Source organism: Oryx dammah, unplaced genomic scaffold (genome assembly GCF_014754425.2).
Source record: "Oryx dammah isolate SB20612 unplaced genomic scaffold, SCBI_Odam_1.1 HiC_scaffold_20, whole genome shotgun sequence".
Classification (NCBI taxonomy): domain Eukaryota; kingdom Metazoa; phylum Chordata; class Mammalia; order Artiodactyla; family Bovidae; genus Oryx; species Oryx dammah.
The window spans coordinates 50,822,468-50,845,929 of NW_024070204.1; the positions used below are offsets into that span (position 1 = coordinate 50,822,468).

The 23,462-nt window shown below is 40.0% G+C and overlaps 1 protein-coding gene across 2 annotated transcripts in view; it reads left to right on the forward strand.

Annotated features, from left to right (window-relative positions):
- The window catches only part of RAB3C (RAB3C, member RAS oncogene family), a 295,041-nt gene extending 280,191 nt beyond the window's left edge, over positions 1 to 14,850 (forward strand). For both annotated transcript variants that reach the window (XM_040262564.1, XM_040262563.1), the window contains exon 5: positions 6,783 to 14,850. In XM_040262564.1, coding sequence (XP_040118498.1) covers positions 6,783 to 6,970 — 188 coding nt within the window. In that variant the 3' untranslated portion in view covers positions 6,971 to 14,850. The remainder of the gene's footprint in view (positions 1 to 6,782) is intronic.
- The last annotated feature ends 8,612 nt before the right edge of the window (positions 14,851 to 23,462 follow it).

Consider the following 23,462-nt stretch of genomic DNA (forward strand, 5'->3'; position numbering starts at 1 on the left):
ATGGCTTTATTGCTGAGCTTTCTTTTCCACTGATCTGTGTGTCTATGTTTATCTCACACAATAGCATTTTGATTGCCATATGCGCTTAGTTGCTCAGTCATGTCTAACTCTTTGTGACCCTAAAGGGCTGTAGCTCCTCTGCCCATGGGTTTTTCAGGCAAGAATACTTGAATGGGTTGCCATTTCCTTCTCCAGGGAATCTTCCCAATCTAGGGACTGAACTGGGTCTCCTGTATTCCAGGCAGATTCTTTACCACTGAGCTGTCAGGAAAGCTCCCTTTGATTACTATAGCTTTGTAATATATTACTAGTTTGAAATCAGGTAGTATGTTGCCTTTAGCTTTGTTCTTGCTTAAGACTGCTTTGGCTATTTCGGGGAATGTTTTGTAATTTTATATAAAATTTAGGATTGTTTTTTCTATTTCTGTAAAAAAAAAAGCCATTGGAATTTTGATAGGGATTTTCACCAGGTCTGTAGATTCCTTTAGGTAGTATGGACATTTTAACAATATTCTTCCAATCTATGAAGATCTTTCCATTTATTTGTATCTTCAGCTTTTTTCCCATTGGTGTCTTACAGTTTTTTCCATTGGTGTCTTGCAGATAAGTATACTTATCTTTCACCATCTTGGTTGAATTTATTCCTAGGTATTTTGTTCTTTTTTAATGTAATTGTAACAGATTTTAAATTTTTTTCTGATGTTATTAATGAATAGAAAACAAAACAGATTTTTATATACTGATTTTGTATTCTGCAACTTTACTGCATTTGTTTATTCTACAGTTTTGTGATAGAGTCTTTAAGGTTTTCTGTATTTAGTTATGTCATCTGCAAGTAGTTAGTTTTACTCCTTCCTTTCCCAATTTGGATGTCTTATTTCCTTTTCTTTCCTGATTTCTCTGGCTAAAACTTCCACTACCATGCTGAATCAAAGTGGCAAGAGATGGTATTTCTGTCTTGTTCCTGATCTTGAGGGAAAACTTTCAGCTTTTCACCACTGAGTATGATGTTAGCCATGGGTGGGCATATATGGCCTTTATTATGTTGAAGTACAGTCCTTCTATATCCACTTTGTGAGTTTTATCATAAATGGATGTTAAATTATGTTAAATGCTTTTTCTGTACCTACTAAGATGATCATGATTTTTATCCTTCATTTTGTTCATACATATCTTCTACTGACGGATAGCAGATGCTGAATCATCCTTGCATCACTGGAATATATCCCACTTGATCACGGTATATAATTCTTTCCATGTATTGAACTTGGTTTGCTAATATTTTGTTGAGGATGTTTTACATCTATGTTCTTTAGAGATATTGGCCTGTAATTTTCTTGTTGTATCCTTGTCTCATTTCGGCATGTGGGTAATCCTGACCTCATAAAATGAAGCATTAGAAATGTTAGTATTAATTCTTCTTTAAGCATTTGATAGAATTCACCAGTGAAGCCATCTGATCGTGAGCTTTTGTTTGTTGAGAGGTTTTTGATGACTTATTCAATCTCCTTACTAGTATTTGTTTTGTTCAGACTGTTTCTTCATGAGTGAGCCCTGGGAAATTGTGTGTTTCTAGGAATGATTTCCTCTAGGTTGTCCTATTTGTTGCCACATAATTGTTCATGGCGCTCTCTTACAATCCTTTGGGTTTCTCTGCTAATGTCTTCTCTTTCATTTCTGGCTTGAGTCCTCTCTTTTTTTCTTGGAGAGTCTAGCTATAGGTTTGTCGTTTTTGCTTATCTTTTCCAAGAATCAGCTCTTACTTTTTTGTTTCTATTTGATTTATTTCCACTCTGATCTTTGTCAATTCTTTCCTTCTGCTAACTTTGGGATGTGTTTGTTCTTTCTTTTTCTAGTTTCCGGAGCTATTAAGACTGTGATTCTTCTTGTATTCTTAGATTCTCAGACATTTATTGCTAAGAATTTTTTTAATTTTGATAAAACATGGTAAGCTTTATTTTAAAGCATACAGTTTAGCATGTATCCACTTCATTGTGCCACAAATTGCCAGAGCTCAGTTCATTTTGCAAAAGTGAAACTCTATAGCTGTTATATGACATCTGTTTTTCCCTCCCCCAGCCTCTGGTCCTTCACTTTCAGTCCCTCTGAATCTGACTACTTTGTACTTTTTTGTCACTAGTTTATTATACATGGCATAATTTCAAGATTCACACATGTTGTAGCATGTCAGAACTTAAGACTTAACATTAGTCCAGTGTATGTATATACCACATTTTGTTTACTCATTCATCAGCTGATAAATTCTTGGATTAGCTACCACCTTTTGGCTACTGTAACTGATGCTGTAATGAACATGGGTGTAGAGAGGCTAGTGAATCTTAACCTTTCATGTGCATAAGAAACCACCTTAAGGAGCCTTTTAAAAATGTGTGTTTTAAGGTCCTTCTCCTTACAACTCCAGTTTAGTATGTCTGAGGTGAAGTTTAAAAGTTTTTAAGTACTTCTGGTGGTTCTATTGTAGGTAGACCTCTAGTGGTACGAAATCAGGATAACATCCTTTGGACAATAGAGCGAAAGCTGGTTTGTACCACCTCTCTCTGCTTCCTTGCCCTGGGACAACATTAAATGTACCCAATATTTGCATTATAGAGGTCCCAGAAGAAGGAGAGAGAGAAAGGGCCTGAGAAAATATTCAAAGAGATTATGGCTGAAAACTTCCCTAATGAGGGAAAGGAAACCAGGAAAAGGAAAGTCACCCAAGTCCAGAAAGTACAGAGTCCCATACAAGATAAACCCAAGGAGGAACATGGTGAGACACATATTAATCAAACTGACAAAAATTAAATACAAAGAGAAAATATACAAGCAACACAGGAAAAGCAACAAATGACACACAAGGAAATCCCTGTAAGGTTATCTGCTGATTTTATACAGCTCAATATATGTACTGAACCATAGTGCAAGGCTCATCCAACTTGAGAACAGCTGTGTGTACCAGAGAGGAATCAGAATGGATGATTAGTATCTGTGGTTAACTGAAAGTGTTCACTGATTTTCTGATGAAAACATGTGTGCTGCAATTAATACTGAATGATGTAGTCTGAGGGACAGGTGTCCAAAGCTGTAGGCTTAACCAGTAACCTATTTATTGGGAGATCTCTGTCACCCTTCACAATCAGCTTGCAGTGTGACCTTGGGCTACTTATTTGATCTGCTGAACCACTGTCCTACTTAATAAATTGGAAATGATCTTCAAAGTTTTATGAAAAAGACTATTTCCTAAGGATCACTGGCTGAAGTTCTGGCTCTCCAATGACTGTACGTATGGATGTGGGGTTAAATATTTCTAAGAACAAGGGCATGTTGCTATTGCTGAAGTTGAAAAGTGAAAGTGTTAGTTGCTCAGTCGTGTCTGACTCTTTGCAACCCCATGGACTCTTTGCTCCCCCATGGAGCCACTAGGCTCTGCTGTCCATGGAATTCTACAGGCAAGATTACTGGAGTGAATAGCCATTCCCTTCTCCAGGGGATCTTCCTGACCCAGGGATCAAACCCGAGTGTCCTGCATTGCAGGCAGATTCCTTACCATCTGAACCACCATAGTTGAAGTTAGTATGACACATTGAGAGGTAATGGCCAGAAAATCTAACAAGGATTCAGTGGAAAAATAAAGGCTGAAATGTTAAGGATTTAGTCCACAAGCTTTCAACACCATGGACACATATAGGTGTGGGGTGTAGTCTTAACACAAAATTGCCTGGATGAAGATACTGATTCCCCTGAAGGGAAAATTATTTATTGCACCGTAAACTTGCTTTGTTCCCAGGTGGCACAGTGGTAAAGAATCTGCCTGCCAATGCAGAAGATGCAAGAACAGTGGGTTCAATCCCTGCGTCAGGAAGATCCCCTGGAGAAGGAAACGGCAGCCCACTCCAATATTCTTGCCAAAAAACTCCCATGAACAGAGAGGAGCCTGGCAGGTTACATCCATGGAGGCGCAAGAGTCAGACAAGACCTAGCAACTAAACAAGAAAACTGCTTTGCCCTGAATCCAAATAACTATATGTTAGAATAATGATGTTGATTTTTATCCTGAATATCTCATTTTATGACAAACAGCTCATGTGGTCAGCCTAATTTCCAGAACCTTTCACATATTTCTCTATAGACATATAGCTGTCCTGATGGCTACCTTGATGAACCTTAGGCAGCATAAAATACCAAAGTATCTTTGGGATCATTAAGAAAAGATGTTTCACTTGGTTCACTGGGAGTGTTAAATCTATTTAAATTGATGAAAGTCTGTTATATCAGCATAGAACTTCCGATTCTACTGGAGCCAAATGGTAGCCTCTGCAGAGTATCTGAAGGTGCTGGTGAATGTTCGTGTTTAAATGCCCACTGTGCCATTACTGGCTGGTCAAGTAAATGTCTGAGCAAAGTATTCAGCCATCTTGTGCCTCCATTTCCTTACTGATAATTTGGAGAAAATACTGGCACCTACCTCATAGATAAAACGTATAAAGTGCTTTAAATACTACCTGTTCTACAGTAACTATCCAAATGTTTGTCACTCTTACTGTTGTTTTAATGAGTATTCTTTAATTACATAATTATTACATAATTACAGCATTTACTGGTTTTCTTGGCACTTTTACATATATTTTCTCATTTGAGCTCAATGAGAGACAAATGTCATAAATAAGGATCATAAGAAAAACATGACTTTCTCATGATCATAAAGCTAGTAAATATTGCTCCTGTGGCCAAATCACCCCTCTCACCATAGGATGGTACCTCCTCCTCCAGCCACGCTGGATAAATGGAGGGCTGTTATAACGTGGTGGTCTGTTCCTGGGGTTCCAGGTGACAGTCAAGACACTGAGAGCACTCTGGCTGCTAGGATTGAGGATCATTTTACTCACCGCAAGTTGTACACCAGCAGTAGTATGTGACTCAAAGCCCAGATTAAAAGAGTCACAGCTGGCAAAGGTTTTCATGGACTACTGTTTGTTTGGCAATGGCCACATCTTTTATGATACCCTTCAATTTCAGTGCTTTCTCCCAATCGTGCTAATAAATAAAAGACATGTCACAGAAGACAGAAAATTAAAACCTTTTGAGAAAAGAAATTCTGCACTTTGGTACAAATTACCCTCCTGTTAAAACTGAGAAAATCCCCACAAGGATGCAAAGAGTTCTGACATCTAGGCAAGTGAGGATCTAAGCAATCACTTTTTTCCAAAATCTGGATCACATTGTTGAAAGGTGAATGAGCTAGCCCAATAGACTGCAAATGTTAGAGAATTCTTGTTAAGCCAGATAGCATTTTCTGTAAAGAAATGCAGGATTTAAGAGAGCTACATAAACACTATCTGGAGAGACAAATGAAAGGGAAATAAAAGCCAAAGAGGGCTTGAAATATTCACTTCTATTTTATAAAACCTGTCTTAACTCATCCTGTTCCTTCCCCTCAAATCCTGTGGTTACTCACTCACAGACTACACAGTAACTAGAGAAATTCAAGTTCAGACATAGTCATCGATAATTGAAATCAGAAATTTTCACAAAAATTGCTTGTTGTTGTGTATCTTCAATAGTGCTTAAGAAAAATAAGTATTTCTAGGTTATAAGAGCAGTTTTGACACAGATGCAAAATATTAATCTGTTTTTTCTCATTTGGCCTCAGGAGCTGGGATGAAATCACATGATTTAATCACTCTGAATCCATGTGGTTCCTCGGAGATAGGGCCAGATGTAACCAGAAGGATTTATAGGGTGTAAAATTCAGAATGGATTAGGAAAGCATTTCTGTGTTCAGCTCAATACATCCTAAATCAACATCCCCTGAATGGACCAGAGCAGTCTCAGGCTGACCTAGTGGGGAGGTTGTCATGGCAACTGACTGGCAAGCTCAGCCAGTGGAATGTGACTGCAAACAGTGGAGTGATAAGATTGCGCACAGAGCTGAGTACTGAGGCTCCTTCTGCCCAGGTAGTGATCCCTCAGTAGAAGCGTGAAGCTCTCACTGCGTTTTTGTACCATCTCGCACTTCTGGCAGCTCATTTGAATTTATCGTGTCCTTTCCCAGATGTTGATAAAAACAGTGCCGCTGACAGATAACAGAAGCTCTGGAAAATCAGCATCAGTAGCTAGATGCAGTGGTATACAAAGCCCTGGAGTGCTGTTAGGGTAACACCACTCAAATTTCCTAAAGGAGGCTGAAGCACACTTCCGGTAAATCCAGTGATTCTTTAGCGCCACCTTGTGTCCAGTGAAATACTGGACATTTACCAAAGGCCTACCCTCAAATGCTTCACTAGGACAGACATGGAAAAAGTTAGGGCTACACTATGTTGGAGTTTGGGAGTCCCTTTCACAGCAGAATATGAACATGAAGTCTTCTAAGCCTCAAATTAATGAAAAAGTGAAAATAACTTTGGTAGAATCCGAAATAAGGAAAGAAAAAGAAAAAAGCCAAATAACCCCAGTCTTAGAAAAGATTAGAAGAAGCTACATGGTGATCTGGGGGTGGGCGGAAGAGACGACATGGACTCAATGCTGAGGATTCTTCATGTTACTATTACCAGCTCTTACCAACGTATTTTTTTGTCTAGAGAAGAATAAGATGCAGCTATCACTAATTCCACTTTGTACTGTTGTTCCTGGTTCACGGATAGCAATATGTTCACATGACACCTCACACCTCTCTCTCACCTAAACCACATCCACCAGTCACTGCCAGCCTCCCATGACCACGTCCCATTAATTTCAGCACACATAGGAAATGATCAAGCTGTGTTTCTGTGTGTTTCTTCCAGGATTTGAATTTTTTGAAACAAGTGCCAAGGATAACATTAATGTCAAGCAGACATTTGAGCGTCTCGTGGATATCATCTGTGACAAGATGTCTGAGAGCCTGGAGACAGATCCAGCCATCACTGCCGCAAAGCAGAACACAAGACTCAAGGAAACCCCTCCTCCACCGCAGCCCAACTGTGGCTGCTAGTGTCCCCCATACAGGCAGCTCCAGAGGGGTTGGTTGCTAAAAACAGCATTTATAAATGATTGATTAGCCTTCATTTATACTGCCTAATAACTATTTGAGGGAAATCTTTGATGTCAGTGGCTCGAACATGCATTCAATTCTGGGGAGAGTCCCTGTGTTAATATGTGGCAAATATGTGATCTTAACTTTGTAAGGACTATCCATCTATAAACATCTGGTATTTGCATGTGATTTGTTATTGTCTTCTAGGCTCTTTTTGTTTCAGATTTCTTAGATTAAGCTACTGCTGGGACTTCTGATTATAATTTCATACAACTGACTTTTGTGCCATGGGTTCCAATTATGCGATTCACTTGTAGGTATGATAACCAAGAATCTGGGTATGTGTTTGGTATGGGCAGGGGATGATCGTAGGAGACCTTATTTGCTTTACTCTCAATTGAAAAACCAAGTGGAAATATTACTCATGATTAGGGAGACTGTTGTGAATCTGGATGGTCCATGGTTCAGGTTTCTATCTTTCAATGTGATTAATAACTGAGAAGATCACTGACTATAAAGAAACAAAAATATTCTTTAAGGCCCTTGCGAATTTCCTGAGAGATGAATATTGTCCTGACTGGAACTAGATTTCAACAGTAGTTTTAGTTTGGATGTTTAAAAAGGAACTCCTAACCCAGGACTGCTCCACCCAACATTCTAAATATTTGAGGGCACTGACACTCTGAAGTATCTGCTGAATGTGTTATATACCAAGCATCTTAATCCAGAATGGTAAGTGTAGGAGTCCAAGGCCTGAGTTTCTCCCATGGTATATACCACCACAACTTTCTGGAACCATCATCATCAACCCTTGGAACAGAGGTTAAGGGGAAGCTTGTTAGAGTCTCTCTTCCCTTAGGATGTAGACTTGCTTCCCAAACCACTGCCTTCTGCTCACACCTCCCCAGGTTTTTTTTACCTGGTTAGAAATCATTTAAGTAGTATCTCCATGGTTCTCAGGTTGAAAAAAAGCAACTATCATCTCTAATCTTTTTAACTCCAAGTATTTATATTTCTAAGGTATATCCCATTCTGTAAGCCTTTATCCACACTTAAGGGACTCAGAGGCCACTCTTTGGAGCTGAGGATTACAGAAATATCTTAGGATGCCATAAGCAAATTGAAAAGAGAAAAGAAATCATTTGAATACCCAGATTCTTTCTCCTAAATTTCTCGAGGACCTTATACAGTGAACAGGCAAACCAATCCCACCGGCGAGTCTAAATGAGGAAAAAAAGAGATATAGTATCTGTATCACTACCCAGCATTGTTCACAGCTAGGACTTTAAGAAGGCACACCATGGCATATTTGTAAGGACAGTTCCATTAGGTGAACGTTCCTCTCTTGTGGTGATCTTGTTAAACATTGTTTTCTCTTTTAAAAAATAGAGAAATTTCCCATAAAATGTTGAGTGCAAGATTTTTAAGCCAAGATATTTATAGGGAAAGATGCATATATCTAAAGAGGTCTCTGGAGAATAAATGCCTGCAAGTCAAGGAAGTAGATCATATATATTACTAGTAAGTTAGAAGATGAAAATTACAGGAGAAAGCATTTGGGCTCTCTTAAGCATATCCACATTTTTCTTATATCTCATCATCTTAGCTTAAAATCTACTAATTGGCAGAGTAAGTTTTCACTTTGGCACTCTGCAGGGTAGGCCTTAGTGAAGACAGGAAGACATTAATGCTTTATTAGATTTTAATTAGTCAAACCAGCTTCAAAAACCACAGAAATTAAACTGAAGGGAAGGGAGGGAAGGTGGGGGCCATCAAAGCAAACTTGTTTGCAACAGAAGCCTGTTTGCATGATATTGTAATATTTCTATAACCTAGACTAGAAAATGGCCATGTTAAATAGTACAGCTGTTAAGCTGACTTTTCCAGTTTAACACAAAGCAATAGAACCAGGAACACCTTCCCATCCCCTCTTAGCCCTGATCTCACATACATTCATACAGATGTCAAGGACCTAAATATACTAAATAGGATGTCTCAGATGGCTTTTGCAGAAGGCCCTTGATAGGTGTAATATTGTGAAATGGAAAGCAAAATCAGAGGGTAGAAAATTGGAAAGAAAGTTGAGTTTTACCCTCTTGTAAACACTTTTCCCAAAAAGCTAATTCTATTGGAATTAATTGACCCTAGAACCAGAAGACCTAACCCACGTACACAGTGTCAAACATACCAAAGTTGTGCTACTTTATGCCAGTCAGGGGAGCTTAACACAACAACTGGTCCAGGTGTCAGTGCCGAGGAACACTCAATAATTTCTATTTTCCAGACCTCAGTGGAAGCAGAGCCTTCCTAATTGATTTGAGAGTCAGTCTGAAGCTCTCACCCTGGTATGAATTTCAGCAAGCCAGAAGCTTCCAGAAAGGATTGAGCACCAATGCTCCTGCTATATAAAGCGCATGGAAAGAGAGAAAAATCCTCTATTCCTAATCTCATCAAGAGATCTTGGCTTTAAAATCAAATTTGGCAAAAAAAAAAAAAAAAAAGAAGAAGAAGAAGAAGAAGAACCAGTCCAGGATTAACTAAGTAAACTGCTACTGGCATCAAGCCGTATTACTTATAACACTATAATTCCAAGGTTTTTCAGCCTTCTGGCCATCATGCACGTGAACGTATATAAACACACACATGCAGACAATACCTCCCATATTCTCTCCATCTGCCAACAGCCTGAATAACCACAGATCATTTTTTACTAATTGCCTAACTAAATCTGTATTCAAAAGCACAAAGACATCTTACAGAGTGTTAGTGTGTAAATTGTAGACAACCATCTTTTTGCCTCAATGCAGTTCAATTAGTGTTTCGAGTACGAATTTGTCTTCCTCTGCCACTCACTTCATCACCCTATCTCTCTGACTACTTTTATAATCAAACCTTGATTGTTTTGAGCAGATATTTCCAAGAGCTTTGGTTTGGGGGTTTCCTTTCTTTTCTAAATGTAAATGAAAAATCAGACTGGAAATTATTTCCTCTACATAGTCATTCATGGAGTGGATCTGCATTTCAGCTTTTGGGGATGTGAGTAGATACAGAAGGTACATGGAACTTGAGTCCTAAGATGGCAGTTTACAAGTCAGCATTGTATGTCCGGGCTCCTAAGAAGAACTGCTTTAAGTCAGTGAATTAATTCATTGTCACTGCCCTCCCTGAACAGCTTCCACTGCCTTGAACTTCTAACCTCCTCCTTAGGTTCACTTAAAATCATTACCCCCTGCTGCCTAATAAATAAGTGCCAAGATTTTTATTTGGAAAGGGAACTATGATGATGCCTTTGGCTACAGAGAAAGCTGCACCAGTGTTACATTAAATGTGAACTATAAATTCTATTAAAGTACAGCCCCAATTATATAAGACATCTATGTTCGCCACAAATATCTATTTCAGCTACTTAACTCTTATCCAGATTAATTATAGTTCTTTGGTTCAGCACAGTGGTTATCTTTCATGAACCAACTTAAACTTCCGATTTTAACTACGTCTGTGCTGACAATACTTTCAGGGATGCAATGTTTTTTGTTTTTAAGTAAAACACACGTCTACTGTTAACTGAACTTCCATGAAACAACATGAATTTCAGAGCATGGTAGTTGGTAATCGGGGCTCACTGGGATGTGTTTTATCTCAGGTGTATCTCCGTGCTTGGCGAGGATGAGCTGTGCCATTCTTCAGTCAACCATGTGGCATTTGTGGGACTATATTGAAAATGTATCTAGACTCTCCCAAGCTGTACCAAGGCAGAGGTAGCAGCTGCATATGAAAAACTAATCTAAGTCTTAAAGTCATGACTAAAACCCTTCCAAGCCAAGAAATGTGTAATCATTTTCATATGCTACTGGAATGCTCCATCAGGAAGTTTTGGTGGGGTATACTTGGGAGGTGGTCTGTCTTTCTGTCTGAAGAAGCCTGTCTTTCTAAATGACAGTGTGCATGACTGGTAGCTAGAACTCTTTGATCCTTTATGTATGTACTTACTCAGTGTGCTGTGTCGGGGTGCCAGGCGAGCAACCAGACCCATGTGGCCTTTCTAATCACCCCCTGAAAGTGCAGCCTCTCGAGCTCTGCTTGGTTTGTCCATGTGAGTAAACTGCCTGGGCTTTAGGGGTCTGCCAGTAAAGTGGTGAAGTCTTTCTGCTGAGCTGAACCATTAGGGTCAGCTTTTCAGAGTCCTTTATATTTTAGGCAGCTTTTGATCAAAGCCAATCAAAGATGTAAACCTGTTTTATATTCTGAAACAAACCGGGAAAACGTGGATAAAAGATGAAGCTTATAACTAGGGAAAAAAAAAAAAAAAAGGCTTGATTATCTCTACAGTGCACTTACAGAGTTCCAGATTCCAAAAACACAGTGTCCCCTAGGGGCACAAAAACACATCTAGAGAATTTATTCAAAATATATCTATTGTTACTTCATAAATAAATATTTTTGGTTTCTTAAAAACTTTTACAGGAATGCTTGACACGCTAATCAAATATTTCCCTTAAATGGATTAAGCTATTTACATTTGGGCCACAAGACTGTTGCCCCCTCCCAGAACATACACACTCAAACACACTTTTCTATGAAGGAGAAGTTCCATCCATGGTGCTTTCTCAGTGCCAGGGAAAAGGAAGCTTTACTATGCTCCAGCTGGAACTGGCATTTTCTTTAAAAAGGTCTACAAAATAGATTCTTCACACTGACTAGATTTGTATGTCTCTGCATAGAACTAATTTCCATTAAAAGAAGAGGATAAGAGAGGATATAGTTTGCGAACGTTCTAGGAAAAAGAAATTATTGCAATGTCTTTGTCAGAGTTTGAGTATTAAAATCAGACCATTGAGACAGTGGACAAATTGAGCTTTCTATTTACAGTTCTCTGTTCTAGTTCCTGATTTTTTATCGTTTTAATTTTTTCAAGCACTACCCCCACAGAATGACAGGACCAAGAACGGGAAATGAGACTTAAGTTTCACCGTTTACCTCCCATTGATATGTTTACTGTACCGTAACTGTAACCAGTCATTACTTGCTGAGATGAGGTTGGGGCGTGGGAGGGGGTTACCTGTGTATTTTGTTCACCTGTGTTCATACTTTCCTTCATTGTGGACAACTGAGAGTTGGCTGTGGCTTTATTTCTTAATGGAAATATTTCCATGTTTATGTTGTTTGGCACTAAAGGTTGCTTAGGTTCAAGAACGCTGTTCTTAAAGACACAGATGGTACGTGAGCCACAGACACCTGGCCTTTCAGGGACGTGAGAGAGCTTACATCTGTCTAGTGGTTCCATACTCCTCATCAAAGTGAAGTCTGGGGGTTGTTTGCTGTCTTAGTATGATGGTTTTCCATACATTTTCTCATCATCCCTAGGATATGTGCTGAATGAAAACTTCCTGTTAATTCCTGTTAATATATTGTTAATGTCAGACGTGATGTGATACCGTTGACCTGTCCAAATGTACAACTATTTAATGGTGTTTGTGGAACTGAAATGTCTTAAATGTTGCATGAAATATGTTGTAAAAAATAGATTTGTTTTCTATTTTTCAACACCTCAGAATTGAGGGTTCATGGGCCAATAAGTGCAATATTTAATGACTTACTCAGTGTATATAAACTAGTATGAAAGAGTGAATTATAATGAATGTGTGAGATGCTTTGATGGCTGTTTGACTTGCTCAAATTATTTCTTGTAGCTGTATTTGTCTAGTGGTGCAATTTATACAGTAAATACCTTATTGGTGTCATGTGAAACTCTTCTGTGCCTACTTCAAAGTATGTTTTATTCCTAATTAAGACCAAACATTTAGTATCTGCGAATATATGTCAATCTTGCCCTTTAGAATTGTGGGTTTTATTTTCAAGACAGAATGGCTGTTAAGTTTATTTTAAATAGGTGTTCCCTTCTTTAGTTACAAATTCTCCTGAAGCTTTTTTCTCCTGAAGCCTTTTATAAGAGGTTAATTTAGAAACCTAAGAAAAAATATGCACATAAGTCATTTTTATTTTTCTCTGAAATGTTGATCCCATGTTCTGTCTACTAAGAATTTTCACTCATATTTGTGTGTATATTTTATTGTTAACCCTGTATTTTGTTTACAAATTTCACATTGTCAGTCCTGGGAACTCTAAGATATTGATTTCTTTTTATGTTGTTGTTATATTCACTTTCAATTCTCAATTGTCCACACTGATAATATAAGAGAAATAAGTCAAAACCCTTAAATCATTTTGGTATATCATCATAAACTCATATATTCATCCTCAAACCCCCTTGATTAGTCTCATAATTTGTGGTCTACAACTTCACTGAGATGGAAAATCTAGAAGTTAGGCCTGGTTGCTGGATTACCAAAAACTGTGTTTATAAATATGAAGTTTCAAGTACGATAACTATCTTAAACTCCTATTTGCCATTTCGATTTTTAAAGCAAAGCACTCATTTTAATATTGTGGTTTGCTTTTTCGTTTAGTTAGAGTAAATCATAATACCCTTGGGAAGAAAAGTTACATTTTTCACTAAAAATGATGAAGGGCAGTTGGTTTTAGATGACCGTGACCCTCGGTACATCATAGAAAGCCTTCAGTTCTCTCCATGGCAGTTGCCTGAAATTGACATGTGAAGATGTGCCAATCACACAAAATGGCTTTGGGCCACCACCAGTGATATGTGGCCCTATTTTACATGCGATAGATAAAATTTTGTACTCATCTTTCACACCCACTGACAAGATAGAGGTGGGTGGAACAGGGAGATTAGAGATGACTTTGTGCCAAATTAAAAAAAGAAAATGTAAGCAGGTCGCCAACATGAGAAACATAATTTGAAGGGTGTATTTAAATCTTTACTTATCAACAGTTACCAAATAGCACTAGCTCAGTGCTGGGGGAATCAAACATGGAAGAGGTATGGCTCTGGCCCCTAATAAGCTTACTGACTGAAGCACAAGGAACAAAATGCCAGGATATAATCTAAATGCTACATTATGTCAGGATATAGGAACACAGAGAATAGGAGACCTATAAAAACAGGAGGAGTCGAGAATGGCTCCACTGAAGAGGTGCAACATGACAAGAGAGAGAATTAGAGGAGACTGTGCCAGGCAAATGCATGGGAAAAGTTACAGTTTGCTCCCCTGAACGGCAGGGTGACAGAGCTGGCAGCTAGAGATCACTGTTTTTCTCCAGAAAACCAAACTGCCCCAGTTTGGCTCTGTGTTTTTGTCCCCATCAGGAAGATGAACTGTTGTATCATATTCCTTGGTGCTGCTGAGCAGCCCTAGACTCGTTCCAAAACACAGACTGATTTGAAGCTCATTAGAACCACTGATGTAGACATTTTGCCCATGCACCAAACCTCAAGACACTGTCGAGGCCAACACCAACCAGGCAGATGTGTGCCCAGAGATTTCTGTGGTTCCATGTTTCCTGTAAAGAGTGTTGGGGAAGTGCATAGATGAAGACCTTCCTTTGTAACCAGGCACTTTCAGCTCCTCTTCAGTGACTGCACTGTGGAGCTCTTCTTGAGAAAAAATTGAGTAACAGCTTAATGCTTTCATATAGTGATTGTGATTTTATCTGAAAACTACTGCTACACAGCAATTATTGTGACTCTTCATGTGTCCACAGGAGCTTTTGTCTGGGTTTAAAGCTATGAAGTGTATTCACATTGTGAAGTTTTAATTCTCTTTATTGAAATTAATTGTGTAAAGAACTGTATGTGCTCTATTAGGTATTAAGTTTGTATGTGAATTCTGTATAGAAAGTGGTTTTTGTTCTTTGAGTTAATCTTGTTTTATTTTTTTGGAGATTACAATAAATATCTAAGAGACTATATTCCTGAATTTCTCAGTCTTGGTCTGAGAACTTTTTTTTCATCTCCCTTCAGTTTGTATTATTTTTGATCCTAGGATGCCTATTTCCAATTTGGTCCCCTTGTCTTCTACAATCCTAGGTGCAGTACTGAGCTTGAAAGAGAGACAAAGTGAGTGTATTTTTATCAGGACGAGAGTTTGATCCCTGGTTGGGAAACTAAGATCCCACTTGCTGAGAGACAGTTAAACCCACATGCTCTGGAGCCCACACTCTACAACTAGAGAAGCCTGTGCACCACAACATAGAGCCCAACAAAGACTCAGCACAGCTTACATAAAAGTGGCTCAGTAGTGGGGGCGACTACAGGATACACAATTTAGAAGGTAGGTAATGGTGACCAATAAGATTTGAAGAGTGAGAACTAGAAACTGTTGACTAAGTACATATTAGTCAGCTGATTAAGTACATATTAGTCAGCTGATTAAGTACATATTGGTTCCATTAACTAAAAGACAAAGTATAGGTTCTGGTTCAAGATGGTGGCATAGAAGATCCTGAATTCACTTCATCCCATGAATATACTGAATCTGCAGCTACATATCAAAAAACTTCCTCTGGAAAAAACATAAAAATTTCCTGAGCAACCCTTACACACTGAGCAAATAAAGATAAAAAAGCAAAGCAGGTAAGAGAAGCTGAGACACAATCTCACCATCAACTCCATCTTGGATGTGATGTCCACAATCAGGAGGGAACTCAAAACCCAGGGCTTCTCCCTGTGAAGCACAGGGTTTGAGCCCCACATCAGGTACCCCAACTCATGAAATATGCATATGAGATAAACCCCCAAACACCTAGCTTTTAAAGTCAATGGAGATCACATCCATAAGACCCAAAGTGCATAGCAAATGAGAAAGAAAGTGAAGTCCCTCAGTCGTGTCCAACTCTTTGTGACCCCAAGGACTGTAGCTTACCAGGCTTTTGTCTTTCCAGGCAAGAATACTGGAGTGGGTTGCCATTTCCTTCTCCAGGGGATCTTCCCGACCCAGGGATTGAATCTGGGTCTCCCGCATTGGAGGCAGACACTTTACTGTCTGAGCCACCAGGGAAGGCCTTTAAAGTCAACGGGGATCACATCCATAAGACCCAAAGTGCATAGCAAATGAGAAACAACCCATAAAGAGTTTCTGGGCTCTGACTCACTTGCCTCAGAGACCAGCATGGAGGCAGTCAACTGAGAGGAACCCATTCTCTTATCTGCTGAGAAACAGATAAGCCTCTTCACATAAAGTGTTAGCTTGAGGGGCAGGCATCTAGTTTAAGACACATCAGGAGGCCTGACAAGGTACTCCCTGGGGACAGGCTGGCGGGCACCACCTCTGTGCTGGCTCTCTCCCATTCTCCAGCTCACCTCTATCTCTTAGAAAGGAGCTTTTACTCTTCTCTGGCACCCTGCTTTGCACCACTGCTGCCCAGGTGACACCTCCAAAGCACCTGGCTCTGGTGGCCACTGGAGCTCAAGTTTGAGGGTCCTAAAATATAATGGAGAAAGAGTTCTTACATGGCTGCCACTCCCAGCGCACAGCAAGAGGCAACAGACTGAGGAACCCAGCATTTCTGTGAAAGCGGTCAACTAGCTTATCTTCAGGGCCACAGCCTGCGGGGCAGGTTTCTACCTAAAGAAACAGCTAAGAGCTCCATGAAATCTCCAGGAACCTCAGAAGACAGGCTCCATCTTTGTGCTCTCCCTGGGCCACCCCCCAAGAGGAGGGCTCTTTCATGCGTCTGATGTCCAGGTTTTATGTCTAGGGCCTTTGTGGTTTTTGTGGTTGCCACCAGGGAAAGCCCCTTGATTGCCTAGCAATCAAACCAGCAGGGCTTGCTTCCCCGAGTTCCATGGGCTGGTGATAAACAGAGCAATGGTTCTTGGCAAGCTTCTACTCCCCGAGGCACTGTGCAGACAGCAGACTAAAACACCCCTCCCGTCTTTATGTAACAGAGGTCTTTTTGCTTCTTCTGGAGCTTCAGCCTGGGGAACAGGCTTCCAGTTTGTTGCATGTCTAGGACCTAATAGAGGAGCTTTCCATGGACAGAAGCCACTGGACTCCATCTCTCGAGTCCAGCTCTCCCTTTGCCTTGCTCTAAGTCACTGATATCTTTTCTAAAGGCCTCTTCTAGCATCCCAGTTTCTGCAACTGGCACCCACAAGATGCCTCAATTGCATGGCTCTATGGCCAGTGAAAGTTATGTGTACAGTAACATAAGACTATATATTTGTGTATTTTAAAAGCTGCTGCCTATTGTTTAGACAGAACGTCCTGGTTTTCTGCCCAAGACAGGTAATAAACCAGCTCACTCACCGAAAAAAAAAAAAAAAAAGCTGCTGCCTAAGGATCTGACTTCTAATATGCTTCCGTACAGTCAAAGCTCGGTTTTTCCAGTAGTCATGTATGGTTGTGAGATTTGGACCATGAAGAAGGCTGAGTGCTGAAGAACTGATGCTTTTGAAATGTGGTGCTGGAGAAGACTCTTGAGAGTCCCTTGGACTGCAAGGAAATCAAACCAGTCAATCCTAAAGGAGATCAACCCTGAATATTCATTAGAAGAACTGATGCTGAAGCTCCAGTACCTTGGCCACCTGATGCAAAGAGCCAATTCACTGGAAAAAAGACCCTGATGCTAGCAAAGATTGAGGGCAGGAGGAGAAGAGAGCAACTGAGGTTGGACAGCATCACTGACTCAATGAACATGAGTGTGAGCAAATTCCAGGAGACAGTGAAGGACAGGGAAGCCTGGCATGCTGCAGTTCATAGGGTCTCAAAGAGTCAGACAAAACTTAGTGAGTGAACAACAATAATACAAAATGTAAAATATGACATCAAGAACATGAAATGGGATAGATTAAAATGTAGAGCCCATTTGAACTTAAGTTGTTAAAAAACTTGCTGTGCTGTGCTTAGTCGCTCAGTCATGTCTGACTCTTTGCAACCAGCCAGGCTCCTCTGTCCATGGGAATTCTCCAGGCAAGAATACTTGAATAGGTCACCATGCCTTCCTCCAGGGGATCTCCCCAACCCAGGGATCGAACTGGCGTCTCTTAGGTCTCAAGCATTGGCAGGCGGGTTCTTTACCACTAGTACCACCTAGGAAGCCCTATAGTGAAAGTGAAAGTTGCTCAGTCATGTCCAACTCTTTGAGACCCCATCGACTATATAGTCCATAGAATTCTCCGGGCCAGAATACTGGAGTGGGTAGCCATTCCCTTCTCCAGGGGATCTTCCTGACCCAGGAATCAAGCCAGGGTCTCCTGCATTGCAGGCGGATTCTTTACCAACTGAGCTACGAGGGAAGCCCATGTCCATAAGTAAACCTCTCTGGCCTTCAAAGCCAAATGCTCTAGGGGCTCTCTTCCTAGTGCAGGACCTCCAGACTGGAGAGTCTCATATGGGGTTCAGACCTCTCGCTACTTTGGGAGAACCTCTGTAATTGTAATTATTCTCCTGTTTGTGAAACCTTCTACCCTGGGGATATGGGATTTGACTATACCACAATTCTGTCCCTCCTCTTCTTATTTGTAGAAGATCTTTTCTTATAGGCTCTGGTATTCTTCATCAATGGTTGTTCTGCAATAGTTGTGATTTGGGGGTGCCTGTGAGAGGAGGTAAGCTCAGGGTCTTTCTACTCCATCATCTTGCACAGTCTCCCCAGCTCTTATAATTTCTTAAGTGATATTACCCTGATGCTCTTATTTGTTGTACTGAGATGAGCCTAAGTGGGCTTCTGGATGGATGTTGGTCACCAGAAAGACCAAGCCAGGATTAGAAGTTTGGCATTTTCAGCCCCACTCCTCAGCCTCCAGAGAAGGGAGGGGTAGTAGAAATGGAGTTAACAATTGCTCGGGCCTATGTGGGGAAGCCTGCATAAAATCCCACGAGTACAGAGTTTGGCAATCTTCCAGACTGGTGAACACACGGAGGTGCTAGGAGAGTGGCATGCCCAGAGAGGGCAGGAAGCTCTGTATTCCTTCCCACAGACATTGCTCAACTCATGTCTTCCATCTGGACGCTCAACTACATCCTTCAGCATATCCTGGTAAAAAGTAAAACATTTCCAAGTTCTGTAAGCCCCTCCGGCAAACTAATCTAACATGAGGAAGGGGTCATTGCAACTTCCAATCGAAAGCCACTTTGTCAAAAGCCCAGGTGACAACCTGAGTTTGTAACTAGCGTCTAAAGTAGGGGGGAGGGGGGAGTCTTATGGGACTGAGCCTTTAACCTATGGGACTTGATACTATCCAGGTAGTTATCTAGACACTAGTTGCAAATCTGGGCTTCCCTGGTAGCTCAGCTGGTAAAGAATCCACCTGCAATGTGGAAGACTAGGTTCAGTCCCTGGGTTGGGAAGATCCCCTGGAGAAGAGCATGACAACCCACTCTAGTAATCTTACCCGGAGAATCCCATGGACAGAGGAATCCGGCAGGCTACAGTCCATGAAGTCACAAAGAGTTGGACACAACTGAGCAACTAAGCACATGGGACACCTAGCTGCTGTCAGAAAATCACTTGGTGTGGGGAAAAACTTCCACACATCTGGTGACCAGAAGTGAAGTGTCTTTTATGAGAAGTAACAGAGATCCACAGGGAAGAACTCATAGTAGGGAAGAACTGAGATTTTTCCTACAGTGGAAGGAGGAAAACTGAGTTTTTCTATAACATTGCCAAAGGAAATAAAAACAGGACTTTGAAGAGCTATACGCCCTCCCATGCCTACTGCAGTATTATTCTCAAAGCCAAGACATAGAAACTAGCTAAATATTCATGAATGGATAAAAAATATGTGGAATATTATTCACCCATGAGAAAGAAGGACATCCTGCCATTTGCAACAACATGGATAGACCTTGAGTACATTATGCTAAGTGAGATAAGACAGATGAAGAAAGTCAAGTACTGTACAATAACACCTGTGTGAAGTATAAAAAAGCCAAACTCATAAAAGACAGTAAAATGAGGGATCCTGGGGAATAGGGTAGGGGATATGACTGATGCTGTTTAAGAGTGCAAATATGCAATGAGCAACCGAGCAAGGCATGCATGTTAAGTACTGAAGTAACATGCTATACACAAATTTATACAAGGTTGCATGTCAAATATACTCAATTAAACAATAGAGATAATAATTAAAACTCTAGGGAGTAGAGAAAACAAAGTTCAGGAGAATATATCAAATCAGAAGAGTGGGGGATTCCCTGGTGGCTCAGATGGTAAAACATCTGCCCGGAATGTGGGAGACCTGGGTTCAATCCCTGGGTCAGGAAGATCCCCTGGAGAAGGAAATGGCAGCCCACTCCAGTATTCTTGCCTAGAAAATCCCATGGATGGAGGAGCCTGGTGGCTACAGTTCATGGGGTCGAAAAGAGTCAGACACTACTGAGCGACTTCACTTTCACTTTCAAAAGAGTAGACGGGGATGTAGGGTACACTACATTTATAGGCAACCAAGGAAGACAAGCTCACAAAGATGACTTAAAAAGGGAGCTGCTAAACTGATGGGTGGACATTTAAAAGTCTACAAACAACAAACGCCTGAGAGGATGTAGAGAAAAAGGAACCCATCTGCATTGTTGGTGGGGATGTAAATTGGTATAGCCACCATGGAAACAGTATGGAGGTTCCTCAAAAAATTAAAAATAGAATCAACATATGATCCAGCAATTCCACTCCTGGGCATATATCCAGACAAAACTATAATTCAAAGAGATACATGCATCCCTATGTTCATAGCAGCACTGTTCACAATAGCCAAGACATGGAAAAGCCTAAATATCTACCAACAGACGAATGGATAAAGAAGATGTGGTACATGTATACAGTGGAATACTACTCGGCCATTAAAAAGAACAAAATGCCATTTGCAGCAATGTGGTTGCAACTAGAGATTATCATATTAAGTCAGCAAGACAAATACCATGATAGCACTTATAAGTAAAGTCTAAAATATGACGCAAATGGACCTCTCTGTGAAACAGAGACATATCAGGGACATAGAGAATAGACTGGCAGGTGCCAAATGGGTGCAAGTGAGAGACAGTTGGATCCGGAGTTCAAGATTAGCACACGCAAACTGGTATATATAGAATGAACAAACAACAAGGTCTTATGGTATAGCACAGCATATTCAGTATCCTGTGATAAGTCACAGTGGAAAAAATATGAAAAAAGAAAGTGTAAGAGTAACTGAGTCACTTTTCTGTACAGCAGCAATTAACAGCATTGTAAATCAACTATTCTTCAGTTTTTTTAAAAAAAGAGATAAATGGAGAATGGGACGAGAGTGGAAGACAAGCTATGAGAGGAGCGAGGTTTGACACAGGAGTGGTCCACATTTTCAGATAATGTGGAGACAATTCAGGATTGCCAGTCACCTTGACAGGGATAGGTTTGGAAGAGCAATGGAGGAGAAAGTTTGCACTGGGCAGAGGATCAAATGGTAATGGTGAAGATACTGTTCTTTCAGGCACTTTGTAAATACAAGAAAAGGCTATTAAGGAGTGTCTAAAAAGGGTTTTATTTTGCCTTATTTCAAGGTGCTTACATATCATTCTATGTTAAAGAGAGCTGCATTAGAAAATATAAGCAAAAAATTGATAATCCTTCCATCCAAGTCTTATTCTCCCATTTGTACTCCTGTTTCTATCTCTTCCGCTCCATCTCTACGTGCTTTATTTTCTGCACAGCTATCTCAAACGAGTTGCTCTTGTCCTTTCCTGATATTTTTACTAATCTGTAGGGCACAGAGCTTCCAACAACTACTTATGACGAAATGAACAACAGCTATCTTTTTAAGGTCCATACTGAAACAGACATTTAAAGTTCTTTCTTTTTTTTTAAATAATTTTCAAACTAACCAAGAAAAGCACAACCTCGTCTTAGCAGCAACGACTATATTGCTCATGTCAAAGCAGCCAGCAGTCTTTTGTTTAAGTGGGTGACAAGCCACGCTAAGGTTTTAAATTGCTGTGCTTCCACCAAATCACGAAACCATTTGCAAGAGAAGGGCAGGCAATTGTATTTCTGAAAAGTTGGCAGCTGCTCCTTTGTACTTTCTCACTGGGATACACCAGGTGTGATGCACTCCCTGTGGCTGACATCACTTCAGGTCAAGTATAAATTAACATATTCTTTGGCATCTTTTTGCCCTTGCCTCTATTCATAGACTAGAAAAGGCAAAAGACAGGGATAGGCTAATGGAGAACAAGTCAAAAGTGAAAGGACGTTCAAAAATAGAACTTTGGAAGGAGTGGTGTTGGTAATGGAAATTCTAGAAACTGACACATTAACATGGGCTTAGCAAAGGAAAAGATGGCATTCACAAAAGACCATTTGAGCTGAAGGGCAGTCAGGTTTTGCAATGGGAAGCAGAAGGGAAGGGATAATTTCTTACGGAGATTTGATAGTATGAGCAAGAAATCAAAAGCTGGTTAAAGAGAAAAGGGTCTTGAAAAATATATTAGATTCCCGGGTGCCACAATCCTACGGATGAAAATAGAGCTTTCACAAAAACACTCAAGATTTTTATATGTTATCAAAAACTCAGTGAGACCTTAAAATGACATGCAGAGAAATCTCTTCTTCCCCTTCTGTAGCTTAAAATGCAGTTACTATTAACACATACTACACAATTACTGGTGCTCTCCTTAACAATCCCCTGAGGTTACTGTGACTATATAAAAGACATTTCAATATATCTCTTACTATCTAACTGCTCTTAAATGGTAAAGACCTAGAAGATTTTCCTTGAATTATCAGTAGAAAAGAAAAAAAAAATTCTTCCAAAGGCATTATGATATCGAAGAGTATAATAGCCTTTTAGAATTTTTTTAAAAAATCATTTCCATTTGACCCCCAGGCCAGCCTCATAAATACAATGATTTAATCTGAAAGAACATTTAGAGTTTAATTATTTAATATTAAGACCACCCTCAAGTCACTTCATGATCTGATCATTAAAACTGATGGCATTTTCAATCTTCATGGTATTTTCAATATTCTGAGGCACTGTGGAATATTTATTCATCTATGCCTGCAACAAGTGTTATTTTTTTTAAAAAGTCTTTATGTGTCAGGCACATGAGTTGAATTTCTTATTATCCTGAGATTCTTTAGCATGGGAACAGCAAGTTGGCTGGTAGACAGCTTGGTCCCTGTTGTGACAAGAATGATCCAACCAGAATCAATTCTGAAGAGCCCAAAGAAGGGCTTTTCAACTCCATACTGTTCATTAGCTCCATACTGACTAATTTAATCAGATTTTTCTGATGCTGAGACCCAAGGTCAAGTATTTTTTTAAAGGCTCTCAGGTGATTTTCATGTGGTGCAGTTTTATGAAGCACACACACACAAAAACCCTCAACAGTTTAACAGATAACAGTTATCAGATATCACACATATAACTGCTGAGTTATCACAACACAACAGATAACACAGTTTCATACAGCTTTATCCAATTTGGACAGCTTCTCCCAATATAGAGCAAAATAGCGCTTTCTTCACCCTCACAGGTTATCCAGCTATTCAAAAGCCATTAAGGTTGCCCTTTCACCTGTTCCTATTCTTCATTCAACCACGAATTATTAAGTCC